The sequence below is a fragment of the Anomalospiza imberbis genome, chromosome 5 (genome assembly GCF_031753505.1).
Source record: "Anomalospiza imberbis isolate Cuckoo-Finch-1a 21T00152 chromosome 5, ASM3175350v1, whole genome shotgun sequence".
Taxonomy (NCBI): Eukaryota; Metazoa; Chordata; class Aves; order Passeriformes; family Viduidae; genus Anomalospiza; species Anomalospiza imberbis.
Window position 1 is genome coordinate 46,851,559 of NC_089685.1, and position 15,304 is coordinate 46,866,862.

Below are 15,304 nucleotides of genomic sequence, written 5' to 3' on the forward strand. Positions count from 1 at the left end.
GAAATAAATTTGCCTCTGGAAAATAATTTCCATGCATAAATATGTGCCTTTGCTACTCCAGCTTTTAGTGATTATTTCAGTCACTCATCCTAGAATGGTGACTCAGCAGGTAATAAAGAAACTACTTATTCTATTTTGTGTCTCTGTTGCTTTGTCACCTTGGCACAATAACGACAACCTATTTTAAAACATGAGCAATCTTCAAAGAAAAGCTTCAGATGACTACAACAAAGGGGCTGTTACCCAGAGCTGGGGACCCTATGCTGTAACAAGACAGGGCTTTCTAAACCACTTTTTATCTATTTTATTACTGCAGGAAGGGGATGGCATTAGTTGGTATGAAATGACACTGTCTCTGAATTTCCTATTCCTTGTCTGCACTCTTCAGGAATGCAGAACCTCTGCATTCATTATTTCTATGCACTCACAACTGTTTATTCTGTTTTAAGACAAACTAGGCAGAGACGCCTCTTTGAACTTCTGGATCCAAGGAGACTTAACAAGAAAATCTCTCGTGCCTCATATTTATTATCCATTGACATTTATCGGTTATTCCTGTAATCCTGTTACAGTCATTCAGAACTTGTGTTCTCTGCCTGTATACCTTCCTACAAAACCTCTACAGACATTTCACAAGGCCATGTTTAGCTACAATTATGTAGCAGTTAGGAAGGTGCTGGTTCAACCAGAATCATTCTGGTTCTCTTCTAACAATAATACATTTCGAGCCAGGCAGATAGTTCTACAACTGTGCGTTTGCAACCACAGAAGCAAATATCAGAAGGCTGAAAAAACTCAGTGCTATCCATGAAGGAAATTTTATGAAGACAATCGTTTTAGTCAAGCCTTGTATTTTGAAATTAGGACGAGTTATGTGCAAAAATACAATTTTTGCCAGACCAAGGTTCTCTCTCTTGTGCACTATCAATTCAAAACCAAAGTGTAGTTGTGCAATAAGCAATGGCTTTTTTGGAGCACTTGTGCAAAGAAAAGTTTATATTGGCTTTCACACCATTAGCCAGAATTTAGGGAGAGTTTTAAAGCAGTATGAACAGGTGAAATAGCATTACTTAGGTAGGCAAAGAATTCTAAACAAGGATTTGAAATGCCAAGTTTATTTATGAATTTCTAACAGAACATGTGAATGCTCTTCTGTGCTCAGTGACAGTGACCACCTACTTCGAACACTCAAAAAAAAAAGCCGTCCCAATGAAAATTATTTCATTAACATAAGGGTGTATCTGCTTCCAGAAATAATATTAAAACACCATTCACATTAACATAGAAATAACTTGGGAACATTCATTCCTCTGGAAAGGCTGCAGAAGACTGGAGTCAATCATTACTGGAGAAAATCACACCCCTCATTCTTTTAGGGAAAACCTCTGACAGCTGCCTTAACCTCCCATTTTCATTCAACACACACTGATGGACAAGAAGCCAATCTGGAAATTATCCAAGAAAAGGTAAGAGGTCAACCTTAAAATATTGGGGTTTTTATTACTTGATCTGAAGGATAACCACATCAGACACCAACAGGCACATTCTGACATTTCCTACTGCGTTCCTACAACTGGGTCACACTTACACTCCAGAAAGCAGCTTGAAATGTAATTTGCACATTCTCTGTATTTCTGTGGAAGAAAATCATTCAGTTACAGAAACAAAACATAGCCAAGCTTTCCTCTTCCATTTCCTCATATGCAAAACTAACTGGAGAATTTCACACTCCAACAGCAAGACTGGATATTGCACAAGGAGCTCAGGAGATGCTTAGGAACTTTTTAACAATCTTTTATCTTTCCATATTTCTAGCTACTGGAGCTGAAGATGCACTGCTGGAGCAACTTCCTGAATGAGGAGTTTAAAATTTAATTATGTGAGAAACCATATACTGGTGCTATGAAACAGCCATATGGAAAAGAAGCCTCTGTTCAGCAAGCTCTTGCACTGCCTACCTTTGTGCTCTGTGTTTAACCTCAGTGCCAGGCTTTTAACAAAGATCAAGCCTTCTGGATTGAGGATTCCTTGCATGTTTTTATCCTTAGAGTTCATTCTTTCTCAGAGACAGCACCAGAGGCTATCTTCCACTGTATTATGTGCCCTCTTTTCTATGAATTTCTGCTCAACTCCCTACTTTCCTTTTGCAAATCCATCTTCATATCCACCTTTTTGTATTTTACAAACATTTAAACAATTCTTCATTGAACTATATGCAATTCCCAGATATTTAAGCAGCTTCTTTTCCATTCATGAAATAGTCAGTCTTTACTTCCACATTTGATTTTCAAGCACCTTCAAATCTCTGACGTTCCCCTACCACTGGATGCTCCTGTTGTATCTTACACACAATTAGACCATTGGCAAGACAAAAAAAACCCAAAAAACAAAAAGAAATATCCTTCTCCACTACACAGTTACAAAGCAAGCTGAAATGAAGCCTGAACCTTTTCCAAAAGGAAAACAATTTTAGCATCGCAACTTATGGTTGTGATGACATTCTCTGTCCAGCAGCACACCTAGCACTGCAAAAGCACCATCCATAGTTCCAGGAATAGGAATGTAACCTGCTCAGTCCCAAAGCAGCAGGATTAACCAGCTCTCCTACAGACCTACTGACACACCAAGGCTACAGAAACACAGCCAGCTCTCTGGGAGGGATTAACTCTACACTTAGTCTTTGGTTTAGACCTTTCTCCTCCAACCAACACCTTTAGGAAAAGCACCTCTGGGTAAAATGTTTTATATACATATATATGCACATTCATTTTCCTCTAATCTCTAAAAAATTTAGAAAACAGTTTTGGATATTCTGTCAAGAACTGAATTCCTGACTTGCACTTCGCTTCCTAACCTTACATGGTGGATCACTTTCTAGCCTAGCTCAAGGCATGTTCAGTGTCTGTACATAAACTCATTTACTCCATTATTCTAACGAAATTATTTCAATAAAAACATCCTACTAAACAATCTGGAAGAAGCAACAATGAATTCCAACTTTTCAAGGTCATACACAATATACAAAAATTTTGACACATTTTTAACACCTTGGATCAGACTATGCCATACCAGTCACAGACCTGAGAATTTTATAATATTCTTTTCATACTGAAAGTTAATTTTAAAAGATTATCACTTTAGAACAAGCACAGAAAACCAACAAAATCAGAAAAGCTCATAATCATAATATTAAAGGATGCTTACTGTGAAAAGAACAGTAAAAATGACCCAATAGTTTTAAGCTCTCCCTACTTTTGTACAATTTGCAGAATGAAAAATGTCTGTTTTTTAATAACTGCACATTTAAACTGAATTTTAGAGCGTGATACAGAGATGCATGGCCAGAGAACATTATCAAGAAGGAAAGTTTCTGGGGCAAACAAGCCCTCAGAGGTCAGCTTTGTACCTTTTTATGGTGCCAGCTTTATAAACATCAAACTTTGAGAAGATCTACTGGCCTGAATGTTCTATGTAGGGAAGTTATGCCTGCCTCTCTTCCACAGCATGTAATCTTTCCCCAGGGAAAATGTGACAGTGAGAAGTCTTTACTTCATCTAGACTGCACCAACTCATCCATTCCTTCTACAGCTGTATAAGGAAGTTACACACTGGTTACTAAAACTGCATAAAAAAAAGAATATTGGGGCTTTTTTCAAGTTGAGTAATGAAGTGATTAAAAAATTCAAATAATTATGTTTTAAGTCCTGTACCTGGCTGCATTTTACAATACAAGATTTATGAACCAACAAATCCTGGGCTATATAATATCCTTCTCTTTAAACTGATACTTCTCTATTTTTCTTGGATAATTTTTTGTATCTATTATTATCTTTAATACAACTATTATTTTAGAGCTAGTATTAAGAACAAACACATTCATTGATTTCCTGAAATTAACAGGAGGAAAGCCTTTGTTGAAGAAAGTGCAAGCCCATGCAAAACAACAAAACTAGCCAACAGTCCCCCCAGATCAAATCAATAGGCCAAAATAAACACCCAAAAACTCATTACACAAAAAACCCCCAAACCAAACAAAAAAACCCAACCAACCAACCAAACAAAAAAAAAAAATCACACCTGACATGATCCCAACTGTGTAAGGAAGAATCCATTCTCTTATCCTAAATTACTTCCTTCATGGATGCTGAGCTGAAAGTGAGTACTAAATAAACATATGAACATTCAGCTTTCCAGATTGATATAAAATTATTCTTAGCAGTACTATTTTATACTAATGTTTTGTAATTTTAAAGAAAGTCTTTAACAACATGAAAACATGACATTTAGCATTTGATGATTAAATAGATTTAAATTTAAAGCATTAACCTAAATATCCTAGAGCATTTCTAATAACTTCACTGAGCTGCCATAATTTCTGTCAGCATATGTAGTACTGAATGACTAATAAAATACCTGAATTGAAACTATTCCAGTCTAGCAGTTTGTATGATCTTGTGTTACCCATTATTCCGACAAAGGCTGAGTTCAAAACAGCAAATTAGTAGATCAGTTATAGAAGCAGAATAGTGAAAAAAACTACCAACAAGAACACAATTGACAACACCACTCCACAGGAACTGGAAAGACACAGACAGCAGAGTTAATAAGAGGCTGAAATAGAAAGGGAAAAGGAGCATGCTATAGCAATCTGGCACTAGGTGACCAAAGTGGACAGAATATGGCAGGCTTGTCTTATTGGCAAGTTCTTAATCCACCTTCAAATGTTCTCTCCTCTTCCGTATTTTCCTGATTCATTAATTTGCCAGTTTATTTGCTTCCTTTAATATTTTACAGACTTACTTGACTCAAATGCTTCACAATCATAACCATATCAGAATTTTTTTCTTCTCCTCCACCTTCCCTCCCACAGCCATGTGCTTTCATTCCCCCTTTTGTTCCCACTATTTTGCAATGTGAGTTCCAAGGATCATGTATTTTACATTCACTTGTCAGGAGCAATCTGCAAGTCTAACAGAAACACTGCAGCTGTGCAAACACACATCTCTGTCTTGCCTTATGTCTTACTCTGCTTCCAGTCAGCTGGTAAAAATTAACGAGTGCATAATATAAGAAATTAGTTTCTAAAGCTTCTGAGGAAAATTGATTTTATTTATATTCTGTCTTACATCTATTACACAGTAAATTTTGCACATAAGAGACTTGTATCAGAAATCTGTTTAAAATACAGACTACTAAAATAACTTTGTGGGAAAGACTCACATATTAATTATACTTTGACATTTATTTTAATCTTCTCTTCACTGTGTAAATAGATCTTAGAATAGGAAAACAAAAGAGCAGCATTATGTACTAATATACTTTAAAAAAATCCCTTAATGTGGGAGGATCTAATTCAAATTAAGTCTTGTATTTAACTTCATGTTGCCAGTTTACTGAACCTTTAGATCAGCAACAATCTGATCTACCTGCTTGGAGAATTGCCTGCCTTGAGCCATAGGAAGAAAAGGATTCGTTTTTTGTACTTGTTTTTAAGGATGTATTTGCATAAACTTCCTTTTATTACTCCTGACTAGTGCATGCAAAACCACTACAGGTGCTATTTCTACTCTCCTTTGCATTTTTAAGCGCACTGTCAACTCCAAACTTGTGCAAAGCATTCCTCATCTGGTCTCAGTGACTAAACCAACCAAGTCTTCAGAGTCAAAAGTCACTCAGTTCTAACATTAGAACTAGGACATGCAAACCACACATGTTCTTGTGCTGGGCTTCCCAGGAAAATAATAAATAAAACTCCTGAAGTACTGTTCAGTAAAGGTTTTTAAGGACAGAAACAAAGCTGTAAAGATTAAAAACCACGTTGTGAACTGCAGCCATTAGTCCTTAAAGATTTCAAGGAGCTGAAAGTGGGAAAACATTCATAGTTAACATCAAGCATTTAATCTCATTATTGTTTGAATACAAAAACTTGCATCAAGTTTCAATCACAAAAAGCGGCAAAAATTAATTAACCCCTCAATAATTCAAAGCTAGTTTTCAGTGCAAATTTACTGACTCCAAGTATTTTTATCACTAGTTTAATTTGCCGAAGCGTTTGTCACTAAAACCACAGCCTTTTAGTGACTCATTTTCCAAGCCTCACTGACTGTCTGCAATGCAGGGCTTTTGCTGTGCACTGCCAGAACGGACCTGGCTCTCCTCAGGGCCTGGTGTCAGCAAGGCTGGAAGACATTCCCGTGCCAGGCAAGCCCTGCCAGGCATTCCCGTGCCAGGCATTCCCGTGCCAGGCAGGCGCTCCCCTGCCGACCTACCGGGATTGTGGATGCGATCCAGGAGCTTCACCGAGCGCGCGCTGACAACGCCCCCAACGTGGACCAGAAAGCCTGGCGGGAAGGTGGTCAGGGTGAAAAATGGGAATTCCTGTTGGCATTGAAAACAAACATTAAAGGACCGCTGGCAAGCCCTGCTGAGTGCCACTCAGCATGCAACGCTCACTTCCCTGCAATACAAGCAAAGCAGTCACGCTGGGCCAGAGGGGTCCCTCAGGCCTCCCGAGCACCTCCGAGCCACGAGGCCTCATGGACCCACTGGGTCAGAAAAGCACACGTTCTACACACTGAAAGAATACTTTTCCCCCACAGAGCTCTTTCTCAGCACAACAGAGAGAAATAATCAAAACTTTAGATATTTAGAGACTAACAAAGTCTCTCTACTGATCCACTTTTACCATGGCTGCTAAACACCAGAATTCTTCTTTCATTAGCTGATAAAAAAATAAATGTTTTTCTCCATTTTTAGGTGTTCTTGTTACAACTGATGGCAGTTTGATTCTGAAGCACAAGGTGAAACAAACGGTAGTCCTGCAAGAATGAGGACTGTCTTATTACAGGAAAACATACCTAAAAAATATCAAAGGACAGCTCTGCTCATAAGCTCTAAATATAACAAGTAAATATACATCTTTTAAAATAAAGCATAGGTCTTGAAACAAAGTTTTAAGTTCTTAAACTAAGATAATTCACTTCCAGCTCATAAGTAAAATGAAGAGTTATCTTTTAGTAACTACTCCAGCTTTTAATTCATAAAAGGGGCAAAGTAATAATGGCAATTTTTCAAGACACATATGATGAAATTGAAGTAAAAGTCACATTCAAAGAAGCTGAGCACAAAACTAGATTTTAATTGCTCCAGAGACATTCTGTGATATGTCTAATATATACATAATAGCACACTTATGGGGGAAAGGCAATAATTCATGTTCAGCAATTCTAAATGCAGAAAGCAAAAAAAAAAAAAGAAGAAAAATCATGCAGTCATGTTTTCTACAATCGAAACTGATTAAATGGAACAAATAAACACCACATTTTTATATGAGAGAAAGTACAGGATAGATTCCTTTCTCACATACTTGGAAACAGTACAATTCAACCAAGCTTCTACCTGAACAGCACACATACTGCAGATTCAGCAAGTATCAGGTTCTTCCAGCAATACATGGCATGAAAAGTCATCTTAAACTAAAGCCCAATGTAGGTTTAAAAATTAATACCTCAGGATTCTTGCCACCCTTCTTACAGGAACTCTTAAAACTTTTTAAAGGTCCTACAAACTTCAAGTTTTCTGGATTTTCATTTGGCTTAAGCTTTCAGAATTAAGAGGCAATCTTTAAAATCAACAACCATAGTACCAATAACCAGAAGAAAAAGAAAAACAATCCCAAAAGCCAAACCCTGCAGTTTTGCCTTACGATGCAATTAAAAAGCAGGGAGATCTCACCAGAGGATTCTGCAAACCTGCTTGACTAATGGGTCTCCAGAAGCAGAGATGGATTCTAGAGAGGGATGCAGTGAAGATTCCCCCAGAAGGTTCTAACAGATTGCAAAGTGCCTTGCAAGTTATCAGAATAGTCAAAATACTCAAAATACTTGCTTTCCCAGGACTGCAGAAATCAATAAAGGAGTTTTCTGAATGTGCCACCTATATAAAATTCCACAAAGCTTTTACTACATTTACAATTTATATATACACACACTCACATTTACACTGGGCTGAAGCAGTATGGAGTGAGCAAAGTAAACAATACTCCATGCTCTAAAGCTTGAGCAAATCCAGTGGTTTTTAATCTATATGGAAATTCAGAAGTTTTTCCACTCTCTGCTCCTTTCCATAAGGCTGCATACTGTAAGTAATTTTAATGTGTTCACACCTCCAGTTTGCCTAATTCCCTACTAGAAACCACGAGTAAAACTTCAAATAACAACTTGGTTTTATCTCAATAAATATATCAATACTCCCAAGCCTGCATTATGACACATGATAAAATAAGGTGCTTTATCAGTTAACTTGAGCCACAGACAAATCTGGGTAACATACTCACTGAAGCATTGTGACACAATTCTATTAACAGTCTCTCATTCATTCTGACACAGATGGAACTCCATCACTTTGTATGAAGACATTTTTTTCTATTTAGAGTTTTTTTAAATTTTATTATTATATTACTCAAATACAAGTTCCAGCCTAAATTACATGTTGTAAACTGTAGTAGTTCAAAATTATAAATCTACATTTTTTTCTGGGAAAACAGAGATTTCAGGGAAAACCAGATGCAGTTCCCATATTATAAATCCCCTCTATTACTGCAATTTGCAAAGGACTCCTTTACATCAAGGTAATGCAATCACAAAGTATTTCAGGATACCACAAAGCAGGATGATTTCCAAGCTACAACTGAAGATGGCCAATCATTTTACCAATACTAATTCAATACTACTCCACTTCACAGTCATTGATTGCACAGATCATGAAAGAACTTCACTTTTAATCCTCATAACTACACAGAGATTTTCTAGCTGGTGTTTGGGGCAAGTTTGATAAGGTTACAATCAAATCCTCAAACACTCACTTAATACAATGTTTAAAAATGTGTATACACACACATGTATTGCTAGTGCTCTTTTTTCAGTCCGTGTCATTCCCAGGCATACAGAACAGCAAAGCAGCACACAAAGCAAGGCTGCACACACCCTTGGTGTAAGTGCCAGCTGAAGCAGCTCTCTGCTTCCCTTTCAGCCACTCATTCCCTCATTCCCATCCTTGGACCTCTCCCTAGGCAATGCTCAAGTGTGCTCATAGAGCCTTTGGGGCTAAACCAGAGCTCCAGATTCAGGTATTGCTCATTTCCTGGTTAATTATTTTTATTCTGAGCACATTTACTGAGCCACCCCACAAAGTGGCCAGACAACCTTTACAGCTTTTCTTGACCTGAACTGAGGGGATGGGTGGGTAAGAAGACACTGGAAAGAAAAGATGCTCAAGTCAGGATTTCAGCCAAACCAATCTCCCAGAGAACTGCACTCTGACACAACAGATTTCCTGCAGTGCCCTTCAGAGATGAAGGCCAACAGATCCCCATTTTGAAAAGGCAGCAGAAGAGATCTCTCAAGCACTTGCAGAATGTAAAAACAGGAAGAAAACAGAATTTATCCAAGTGGAAGCGAGAGACACAAAATATCACTGAGAGCAGCTTTTGGCCATTTCTACAAAAATATAGGTTAATTTTTTAGGAGTAAGATATCCTCAAATTTTCCTACTGATGGAAATGCAGCATGTATTTTTTTAGTTACAAATATACAGAAAGACAGCTGTGCTACAGTTACTCTTGCTATCTACAGATGTCCAGGGAATTGCTAGCAGTTATTAATGTAAAATGTAACATGTGTCTGAGTTTTCCACAGCTGTATTTTCTACAGTTTTCTTTTCAGGGAAGAAATTGAGGAATATTACCCTTCTGACCAACTCTGTTCAGTTTGCAGTTAGGGTTATTTAATTAATACACTAAAACCACATTTGGTTAAAAAAAGCTGTTGAGACATGCAACTAAATGAACTTATTTTAAGGTACTTTAGCATTACCATATACCAGAAAAATCTAAGACTTAATGATTTGAGCAACCTGGTCTCATGGAATGTGTCCCTGCCCAAGGCAGGGTGGTTGGAATAAGACATTAAGGTCCCTTAAACTCAAGGAAGATTCTAGGATTTTATGATATATCTAATACATTTGAAACTGCACTATATATACTGAATTTATTCTTGATTTTCCCAAATACTTGCTATCCTAAGTAATCCAGACAAGTAGAGTGCACTGTTTATGTGTGTAATACTACAACAGACAAAATAACTTATAGATGTTATTCATTCCAGTTAACTCAACTTCAAGGTAACCAAAAGAGGTGACACCACACAAAAACCACATCCAATACGAAATTTTCAGAAGAAAGAATGAACATATTTTTTATCAATTAACTGTCCACATGCTTTGCTGCTACGTCATAGTCATCATCTATAACAGACTCAAGTAACAGACAGGTCTCCACCCCATTTTACAGTATCTTTTTTCTACTAGACAATACACAGACCTTATCAAAATAATGCCCAAATAATGCAAGCTCTAAAAATACTTTAAGGGCTCTTAATTTACTTTTTTATTGTCATTAAAAAGCTTCCTAAGGAAATAAAAAGATCAGCCGTGGAACATCTGAAATGCTAGCAAAATCAAAGGTAAACAGAAAAAAGGCTTGTTTTAAAGCATTCCTTCAGCCAAATTAAAAATTTAAATGCAAAAAGCCATGGATTTGTACTCATATCTAAACTAAAATGTTAACTGAAATGTATCAACATGCAAGATATACCCATCTAAAAAATGCTCTTAAAACCAACAAAATAAAAAAATTCTGCATAAACAAAATCACAAAGAAATCTGCAAAGCCTCACGAAAAAGAAATATCTTTCAGAAACTGCCTCAGAAATCCCCAAATCAAGTAGAAAGGGCTGAAAGAGTCACGCAGTGTGTTTCAACATACCCGCCTCCTACAGAACCTATGGGGCGATCCTCCCTTAGCCACGGATAACACAAGAAACAGAAGAGAATCATCCACTTACTCCAAACAGCAGCTCCCCACTTAGCTTTCACAGGTGCAAGTGATTTTGTTCCCAACTAACACACATGCTCCCATGTCACTGGTTGAGGTAGTCAGAAATAGCAATTAATTTATTTCTGAGTATGAGTATACTCCCATTTCTTCCTTCAAGACACCTCAACATTTTGATCAAAGCAGTACATAATTTATAAAAGAAGTTGAAATTACTCACTCTAAATGTAAACAATTAATTAAAAACTCTGTTTTCATCATATAGTCTATTCAGTATAATGACAGATTGGCATTTTTAGTCCAACAGAAGAAAAGTTTAAACCTATACATGCCTTTTACTGCTTGGCAAGTAGTTCAGGTTTCCAATTAAAGGCTACCTTCTACTCCATGAAATGGGGTGCAAGGTATCAACTCCATTCCCAAAACCTGAAACTTTTCCCAAACTCAAATGGGATTTTCAACTTGTTTAAAGCTATGCCAATGTTTCTGAATTTGGCTTCTGTAAAAACTTTATCATCATGTCTTTACTCAAGTGTTAAACTTAACATGCATCAGTACCTTTCAGAGACCACACAACTATAATTTCTCCTATAACTTCTTAATACCACTGGAATTACTTGAGTGCTGTGCACAGTTAATTGCTCCACTTTTCCCACTGCTTTAGTAATATAACAATATTTAAATAATTTGTGCATAAAAGGGCTATTATTTGTGCATAAAAGGTCAACACTTGTACTAAGTTCAGACCTAAAATTAAATGTTTTCAAACACAAAGTAACAGCAAACATTAACTTACTACAAGATAAATTTTCACTTGAGCAGACTAGAAAAGGAAGTATAAAATGACTTACCCTTTGTTCCAGAGCTGACTGAGTCTGTTGTCTTAAAAGAGTTTTAAATGGCCCCCCTTCTTTTCCAGCACTCCCACTGCCCATTCCTGAAGAATATCAGTACAAATGACATTCAAAGAAACATATATTATAATTTGTAATCAAAGGGTGATTTCAAAATAGATAAAAATGAGTCATTGAAAACTGTCAAATTATCCCCATAATTTTAATTTTTAAGAAAATAAAGCATCAAAAATTTAATTCTGGTTTGAGGGTTGTCCTAGGTTTTCCTTTTCACACAACTAGCAGTGATTTTATAGTATTTTAACAAACCCTCCCAATCTAAGATTTTTTTCCCTGCTGTCAACCTGAATTAAAATCAACTTTAAAATATAAAAACTTAGAGATGGGGATTTAAATTCTTTCCTACGACATATAACTTTTTCAATTCCTTGTTATTCTTTTTGCCTATGATTTAAATATTTACTTTTCACATAAAGTTTTTACATAACCAGATTATCGGCCCTTATCAAAAAGAGTCTCTCTGTAAGACTACTCTATAGCTGTGTACCTCTCACACTATTTTTATTTAATAGAAGTGATAAAAATCTGGTTTTCAGAGAGGTTCAGGTAACTAAACCACCTTTCCTAACTACAACAGGAGACTGTACACATCATTACAGCAGCAGTTACATAATGCATTATTAGGAACAAAAAGAAAATACAAAGGCAATGCATATCCTTTGAATTGAATATAAACTCTGAAAAAAATTACAAATTATTTACACTATGAAATACTCACTCATCTGATTCATTCAAATAAGCTAGGGGCTACTACTGCTCAGCATTTAAAACTACACTTATTTGATTACTATATTGGCACACACATAACCTGCAGATTATCTGTAAATGAACACGAGATAGATAAACCCCAGTTTTGCATAACATGATAATTCTCTTTCCTCCTTTCAGAGTTTTACCTCCAGCCCTCCCCCCTAACCAGAGGAGTTTTAGTGCAGAGAAAGGTGATCAGATGCACAAACATCTTTGCTGGTCCCTTGCCACCAGGGCCGTGTCCCCTTAACAGAGCGAGCTGAGATGCAGGTGATGTGTCTGACAGTGAACTGTGGGCTCTGTGCTTACAAATCACTCCAGCAAACACATGCCAAGAGTGGGTTTTTCCTAAAGTAAACACGGTGCCAGTGAACCACAATTTCTTGGTAATATTTCATGCCTAAAAACACATTATCATTGCTATTCCTTATGTCTAAAGCCACCAGGGCTAGCATGACAAAGCAAAAATAAGCCCCTAAGCAGTAGAGGAAAGCAGAGCGTAAGGAACAAAAAGGTGTCAGGAGCAGGATGAAATACAAACACCACAGTGCACACAGTTAGAAATGAAGCCAAGATTTTCTTTTCCAGAATTTGTAACTAATTCAACATAATAATTCCTTGCTAGTTTCCTTTTTCTTGTGATCAAGAATCTGATAAGGATGAACAAGAGTGTAAATATATATCAAAGTGCAGTTATTTGTTTCTACCAAAGACTGGGAGATCTAGAAATAATAATGTAAGACTTAATAACGTATGTAAATTCATTCCTAACTTCATTCATTCATTTTCAAAGCTACTAAGCTACCATTACCATGTAATTAGATATAAAACCACTACAGTTTTCAATGAGTATTTTTAGCTGTTCTTGGATAAGGAAACAAAACTATTAGTATCTGTATAGTTCCATTAAACAAGATTAAATTGCTTTTACTATTTAGCATTGATTCTAAACATCACTGTCAGGGAATATACAATATTAAATACAGACAAACATAGCATACATACTACACAGGAAACAAACTCAAAAATTACAAACTAACCAAAAGAGTTTCTACAAAAAAAGCGAAGTAATATCAACAACTATTTAATTGAAATCTGTAAAAAAAAAATCAATGTCAGTGAAATGAAAAAGTGGGCAGTAAAAATAAAAAGCATGGGCTTTGTTTAAAAGGTTAAATTAAAAAGCAGAGTTGGTAGCAGCTGACAACCATTATTTCAGCAAATTATGAATGAATTCACGAGCAAGTGCAATGAGCATTTGCTGCATGCAAAATGCAGGAGCAACAAAGTGAAGAAAATGTGTGGGATTGCTAATAACGTAAATTATTTCAGTCCAATTAGCAAAGGATGTTTTTCAAGGGTAAAGAAGTAATTCTGTAGCATAAATTACATTGTTTCAAATCCTCTAAGAAGTTCTGAAGGTGTTTCAAGCTTCTGGGGCAGAGGTGAGAGATGGAATGCATAGTCATGTAGCCAGCAGTTTTCAGAGGCTAACTGAGCAAACCCAGGGTTATAGAAGCATCTGAGTGTTAATCAAATAACAACATTTCCTTAAAAGTTTGTTTAAAAGGCCATAATAGATAGATCCTACCAGAAGCAGCCAGAAGCAGCTCTTCAGTGAAAGAAACACTTTTCCTCAGAACAACTGGGCTGACATGGCTAGAGTGTAGAGGTTTAATGCTAGACCCCGAGAGGAGGAGACAGGACTTTTTAAGATGTGGGGAATCACAAGAGAGTGTAGGGGAGCTGGGAAACAGGAAAATCCTAGGTCCCTGTGGGGAAGGTGCTGTGGAGGAAAGTAATAGAGACAAAGATGTAGATTCAGAAGATGACTAAAGAAACGGACAAAAGAAATCAAAATGAAGCATTTTTGTTTTCTCTAAATGAATCAACACTTACTGCAAATTATTTCTTGACATACAGACAAATGGAATGACAATACACCTCCACAACGTACATGAGAAGCGTGTTTTTAAAAATCACTACTTGATTAACTTAATTTTGCAATTAATTTTTTAGAGACATGGTAATTAAATATCTTAAACGTCAATCAAAATTTGAAAGCAAATAGTATGGAGTAAAACCCAAACAACAGAGTCTTTGCACACACTTGATCTGATTACTTGCATTATCTATGTAGAAATGGTTATTTTCCAAAGAGGTCATGGTTTTATTTTGTGATTTTCTAGAGTAATAAATCTTGTAGAATTCTAAGTTCCCATCAAGTAAAGGAGTTCCCACCTTCTCCATTTCCTCCAAACATATGCTATGGCACATCAGAATGTATTATCTGATTAAAAAACATCATGCTTTTTGTCAGCCTGATTCTGTTCATTTGCAGTGGCATAAAATATATTCCTACTCCCAGAATTCTAACTCCAACCCCAAATTCAGCAAATATATTTACAGATCAGAATGGATAACACAACACAATTGTATTTCACAGAAGACATCAAGGTAATATTCTCCAGATTTGGAGCTACTGAAAATTAGATGCTTAAGCAGATCCAAGTTTCAACTCCAGTGTTTTGTTACTCATACTGGGAAATTGTGGTATCTGCACTGTTTCTCCAGGTTAATCTCCATCTCAGACACGTCAGCACACTAACTACCTGACTGAGAAATAAAGAAGAATATAATGTACTGCAGAAATAGCAGAAAATACTTCTTTTTCCACATCAGCCAACCTGAGTAATGGGTATCTTGAATCTGATAATGTTTGATGTGTCACATGAGAAGTCTGCATTTC

General features: G+C 36.5%; 1 protein-coding gene across 28 annotated transcripts in view; it reads right to left on the reverse strand.

Annotated features, from left to right (window-relative positions):
* C2CD5 (C2 calcium dependent domain containing 5) overlaps positions 1-15,304 on the reverse strand; it is a 56,374-nt gene that overhangs the window by 26,158 nt on the left and 14,912 nt on the right. For 11 of the 28 annotated variants that reach the window (XM_068190500.1, XM_068190498.1, XM_068190496.1 and 8 more), the window contains 2 exons: positions 11,743-11,828; positions 6,270-6,378 (listed from right to left, as the gene is read on the reverse strand). In XM_068190500.1, the coding sequence (XP_068046601.1) occupies positions 6,270-6,378; positions 11,743-11,828 (195 nt within the window). Of the gene's footprint in view, positions 1-4,413; positions 4,480-6,269; positions 6,379-11,742; positions 11,829-14,146; positions 14,342-15,304 lie in introns of all 28 variants that reach the window. The other 17 variants (XM_068190483.1, XM_068190480.1, XM_068190486.1 and 14 more) reach the window with 3 other exon arrangements.